This window comes from Scophthalmus maximus, chromosome 17, assembly GCF_022379125.1.
Source record: "Scophthalmus maximus strain ysfricsl-2021 chromosome 17, ASM2237912v1, whole genome shotgun sequence".
Lineage (NCBI taxonomy): Eukaryota > Metazoa > Chordata > Actinopteri > Pleuronectiformes > Scophthalmidae > Scophthalmus > Scophthalmus maximus.
This window is the reverse complement of record NC_061531.1, coordinates 9639404-9645190: the sequence shown is the minus strand read 5'-3', so window position 1 is coordinate 9645190 and position 5787 is coordinate 9639404. Positions and strand designations below refer to the sequence as shown.

The 5787-nt window shown below is 43.3% G+C and overlaps 1 protein-coding gene across 4 annotated transcripts; it reads left to right on the top strand.

The window, feature by feature from the left end:
* Positions 1 to 544: 544 nt before the first annotated feature.
* On the top strand, positions 545 to 5342 carry LOC118288324 (protein Tob1). Of its 4 annotated transcripts, XM_035614305.2 has the most exons (3): positions 1249 to 1452; positions 1560 to 1598; positions 3099 to 5342. In XM_035614305.2, the coding sequence occupies exon 3, from the start codon at positions 3314 to 3316 to the stop codon at positions 4373 to 4375; it is 1062 nt and encodes a 353-aa protein (XP_035470198.2). In that variant the 5' UTR covers positions 1249 to 1452; positions 1560 to 1598; positions 3099 to 3313; the 3' UTR covers positions 4376 to 5342. The 4 variants fall into 4 exon arrangements, with proteins under 4 accessions (XP_035470199.2, XP_035470198.2, XP_047184161.1 ...); XM_035614306.2 differs by lacking the exons at positions 1249 to 1452; positions 1560 to 1598 and adding an exon at positions 545 to 682; XM_047328205.1 differs by having other exon boundaries at positions 1249 to 1598.
* Positions 5343 to 5787: the final 445 nt, after the last annotated feature.

Sequence of the window (5787 nt, the reverse complement as noted above, 5' to 3'; positions counted from 1 at the left end):
TGTCTATCTATCTATCTATCTATCTATCTATCTATCTATCTATCTGCCTGTCTGTCTGTCTGTCTATCTATCAATTATTTATCTATTTATATATCTGTCTGTCTGTCTATCTATCAATCTATCTATCTATCTATCTATCCATCTATATATCTATCGATCTATCTATCTATCTATTTACATATCTATCTACAAAGTCTCTCCCTTGTGAACAAATATAAAAATAAGGATAACATTTTGCATTTTTCTCCTTTGCATTTAAGGACAACATAACCAATAAGGAAACCATATTTAACATTGTGGCTGACCTTTTTCTCCCCATTTCAACACGCACACACGCTGACATTGTGCTGCGGTGACTTCATACCATGAACATATACCTCGGTGTTTTCGTGCACTTTAAATTTGGCAACAGCGTGCGTTCAGCCGAGCGATGACGTGCGCAGCCTACATCAGCACCTTGGATACGGACACACCATTCACCGTGGGGCTCCTGCCCCGTTTTAGACCAATCAGCGCGTGTGTTTTCCACATAGCATTCCGCACCACCCACACGGCTGCCAGCTGTATTGTTCCGCTGTAGGGAATCTCCTCTCCTCTCAGGAGAACATACATCCACCTCCAAAAAGTAAAAAGAAAAAAAGAAGAGAAGAACGACCCGAGGAGTTTCTCGTTGCATGTCACGGTATAACTCAAGTCCTGTATATGAATAATCTACAAGACATTGATTGTAATAACTCATTTCAGTGTTGTGCTGTGTGGTATTTTGGCACATATATATATATATATATATAAAAAAAGTAATGTGGTTATGTGTATCAGATAATGGCATCATGTCTTTATTAGACCAGCCTGGTCGTCCTGGGTAATAGCGTTTCGCCATTAAAACGTCTGCAATCCAACATCGTACTTATTATTCTAAGTATTTGTTTCATGACAACTCAAAACAAAAGCGGTATATATAAACGTATATGCATTTATCTTTTTACATAATCTCGTTTTTGCCTCCTGCTGTCAGTGCAGACCTAGGTTATCTCTGACGCAAGCGCTCATCACAGGCGTCTCTCCCTTTTTCTCGGAATCATATGTCGCCGATCGACGCCGGCAGTCGGCCAATGGCAGCGCGGCTCGGGCGCCACGTCGAGGGCGGGACTCACGCCGTGCACCAATGGCGGTCGCCCGTATTGTTTTGACCTCTGAAACCGCATCACCGCCCACCTCGTGCCCATGGCGGAGGGAAGCTATAAATACAGGCAGCGCTGTGTGTGAAGGGGGACGAAGTTGCAAAACTCCCGAGTCGGAGGGAGCTACTCTGCGAGCCTGCTGAACGAGGAGGAGAAGGAGAAACAAACAAACAAACAAACAACAACAAAAACAAAACAAAACAACGCCAAATAACCTTAAAACAACTGAAGCCGAAGCAACCCGTGAACGCCAATCCTCCGACATCTACGTGTACTGGAATACTTTTTTTGTATTGTTGATCATATATTCAATGTGAAGAAAGTATTTATACTCTTTACTTTTTTTCTTCCTATTTGCACTAACTAACGGTACTTCAGAACTACTGAGCATTTTTAATTTTTTACAACGAAAAAAAAGTAAGTATTTTATCAGCGGACTATTTTCTGTTGGGCTGCTTTGTGGTGTGTGTGTGTGTGTGTGTGTGTGTGTGTGTGTGTGTGTGTGTTATCACTGCCTTGAATGTGTTTGCTGTGTTTCTCTGTGCATTCTCACTAAGCTGATTTGCTGCGTCAGTCTGTTAAGTTAGGGAGGGGTGTGTGTGTGTGTGTGTGTGTGCGCGCGCGCGAGATAAAAGTGTATTCTATACTTTTTTATCTTTATTGATTCTGCAACATTTCCTCCGAGAGCCATATCTCATCTGCTGTGCTCGGGGCATTATTTCAGTTCAGCCTCCCATGTCGTACTTTCTCGCATGGTTTATTTCTAATTCACACCAGCGTTGTCAGTTCGGTTCAGTCGGCGTCCGTTATCACCAGTTGCTGAGAATAAGTCATAACGATATTCATCTTAACTTTGCAAAACCACATGGGTGAGCTGAGCCCTGTGGCCGTGTCGCAACTGTGACGAGCGAGGGAGTGGATGAATGTTGCACTTATAGTTTTCTGTGCATCCTTTTGTTTTCCTATAGAAATGAAAGAAAGAAAATAAAATATATATATATATATATATATATATATATATATATATATATATATATATATATATATATATATATATATACATCAGCATTTATCTTACAAAACTCACTCGGTTCCTTTGTAAACGGCGAGGACTTGTGCAAAAAAAAAAAAATTGCCAAACAACACGGGTGGAGCCACAGTCTTATTTCGAAATGTGCCTTCGATGTAGCAAGCAATCTGACTTCATCTCGATCGGAGGTGCTGTGTGGATGAGCCCGAGTTACTCGATTGTTAACCCGTGAACCCCCCCCCCCCCCCCCTAAAAAACAAATCCCTCCCTCGACAAATTATTTTTCCACTAGGCAGCTCAGAGAGAGAGAGAAAAAAAAGGCACTCCCTCTGCTTGGTCCACCGTGTTCCTTAATTAAATGCAACAACCTCGCATTAGTTGTCCTGTCTCCTGCTGTAGGGGTGATGTCCAGCAGTATTATGTAACAGGATCCCAGAGTCCTAGTGTGAGGTGAAAGGACTAAATGCCTTCCCTTTTCGTTTGACGTGTAAACAATACACGCACAGCTCGGTGCCAGATGGGCAGGGAATATTCAATAGCCGCACTTAAAATAAATAGATACATACTAGTCTGAGCTGTCGCTGTGAGTCTTCTCTTCTGTTTGTGCGACGCGTGACACTCGGCCTACCATATCTGAGCTCACGGCAGTCAAAATGGCAACGGTCAGTGGTCCATCAGGCAGACGCCACATTGTTAAAGGGCAATTACTGGTTCTCCCTTTTAAAAAAAGGAATTTTCCTGAGGCACCAAAAAGATGAGATGACCCGAAGAGATCTGTTGTGGTCATCCAAAATGATTGTCATGTTGTTGTTGTTGTTGTTGTGTTACATTTTGAGACAAATTATGAATAAGTCTGTTGTTTTTTCTCTCTCTACCAATTGCTGCAGGAAAAAAATATCACACCCTGTGGAAGGACACCCCTTCTACGAAACCAGCACTTTTCCTTTTTGAACCTGTTTCATCCGAGCTCCGGTCGCTTTTGCCATCCTGCCCCGGAGACATCCGTGTGTCCAACCACGGATAAACAAAGCAGAACCAGTGGACGCACGCAAGGTCAGGCGCACCTGTTCTTCACACACCTGGTAAACTTCAGCAGTTAGCTATGCAGCTTGAAATCCAAGTAGCTCTCAACTTCATCATCTCGTACCTGTACAACAAGCTGCCGAGGCGACGGGTCAACATTTTTGGCGAGGAGCTGGAGCGTCAGCTCAAGCAGAAGTATGAGGGACACTGGTACCCTGACAAGCCATTCAAGGGCTCGGGATTCAGATGCATTCACGTGGGGGAGAAGGTGGACCCTGTGGTGGAGAAGGCAGCCAAAGAGAGCGGGTTGGAACTTGAAGATGTCCGCAACAACCTGCCCCAGGACCTCAGCGTGTGGATTGACCCCTTTGAGGTGTCCTACCAGATCGGGGAGAAAGGGCCCGTCAAAGTCTTGTACGTTGACGACAGCAACGATGGAGGAGCTAGCAGTGGGGGTATCGATCTGGACAAGGAGATCAAGAACAGCTTCAATCCCGATGCACAGGTCTTCATGCCCATCAACGAGCCGCTGACCGGCGCCTCTCCAGGCTCCAGCTCGCCCTCCCCTCCTTTCGGCCACTCGGCAGCGGTCAGCCCCACGTTTATGCCGCGCTCCGCGCAGCCCTTGACCTTCACCACGGCCACCTTCGCCGCCACCAAGTTTGGCTCCACTAAGATGAAGAGCAGCGGCCGCAACAACAACAACAACAGCAGCAATGGCGGCAGCAGTACTGCGAACAAAGTGGCACGCACCTCTCCCACCAACCTGGGCCTGAATGTGAACAGTCTCCTGAAACAGAAAGCCATCTCCACCTCCATGCACTCTCTGTACGGGTTGGGCCTTGGTGTGCAGCAGCAGCAGCAGCAGCAGCAGCAGCAGCAGCAGCACCAGAAGCCCTCTGCCCTGTCCCCCAATGCCAAGGAGTTTGTGTTCCCCAGCCTGCAGGGCCAGGGCAGCCAGAGTGCCCTCTTTCCCGGGGACAGCTCGCTCAGCCTCAGCCCGCTGCAGTACAGCAATGCCTTTGACGTGTTTGCGGCCTACGGTGGCCTTAACGACAAGTCCCTTATGGATGGCTTGAATTTCAGCTTGAACAACATGCAGTATTCTAACCAGCAATTCCAGCCAGTTATGGCCAACTAGTACATGTAAAAGGTACCGCCTAAGCTACTACTTCACACAGAAACGACCAGAGATAATGTGAGGGGGGAAACACAAACACAAATGCACATTTAGAAAAAAAGGAAAAGTGACAAAAAAAAAGTGTAAACAAGAAGAGAATGTCAAGGATAAAAGGAAAAAGAGGCTTGTCAACAGTAAGATCTGTGTTACGAGTCTTAAGAGCATGAGCCCGAGGGTGAATTACTTTGCCCCCTTGAGTTATCCTTTTTTTTTTTTTTTTTTTTTCCTAAAACGATAAAGCTTGTAGTACAAGATGTCCAAGCTTGGTTACCTACACTTCAATATGCTTCATTGTCATTTATTTTGCCAACCAAGCACAAAATATTTTTTTTATGTGACTGTTTCAAGATATTTAAAAAAGGACAAAAAAAAAGAAACCACAAGTCATGGCCTCTTTCAGTATTTAAACTTAACTGGACTTTGCCAGCTTTTCAAGAAATTGGCATAAATAAGTGGGATTTCCTGGTCTTTTTTCTAATTGTATAATTTAATTTAGTACAGAGTTTGTAAAATATCAGAGTATCTATTGTTTCTACGACATGGTATTGCATTTATATCTTTTTACTACTCCAGTGATCTGTGATGGCTGCAGCAACTTTATGTTTTCTTTTTTTATTGAAATTATAAAAATGAATCATCTTTGAAAAAAAAAAACATTGACTATTCTAAAGATTGTGTACAGAATATTCCGTAGTGGTGGGATTTAAGAATATTTGCTTTTTTTGAAAAACATAAGAGTTGTATTTTCTGTTCAGAGTTTAAAGATTTTTGCTATATTATGGACAAAATGTAATCGTATATTAATTTTGTACCTACATTGTGCAATACTTGATAAAACAAACGGTATAACAAAGTATTCTGAGTCAGTGTCTTACATGTTAAGAGGGACTGATAGTTTATTAAGTTTGTATTAAAAGCTTGAAAATAATTACACTTGTTCAGTTTGTCATTGGTTGTTGTGGTTGAGCTGATTGGTGCAGGTCTTAACGGACATGATGTCGAGTATATTAGGGTTTTCTCACAATTCTGGGCTAATTCGGTTTTCTGTCATGATGGCAGGAGAATCTATTTTTTCCTAAATACGAGCACATCCATATCGATTCACCTGTTTGGTTTACATTAGTATGTCTTTAGCAAACACTAAGCTGAGAGATCGCAGGTTTTAGTTTCGTACATTATATGTATCCACAACTAATGCTGGGACGCATAATCATATCCTCTGCCAATAACCCAGATCCATTAGTACATATGCGTCACCTCAGCAACATTTGTTCACACCATGCAAGGGGGTGTTGGTTAAAAGTTGTCCTTGGGCCAAGTATGTCAACACACATATGGATACTGTGAGTATTGTAGTGTCAGGTCTTATAACC

Coding starts and splice junctions, on each gene's coding strand:
- LOC118288324 (XM_035614306.2), top strand. CDS start 3,314: ATGCAGCTTGAAATCCAAGTAGCTCTCAACTTCATCATCTCGTACCTG.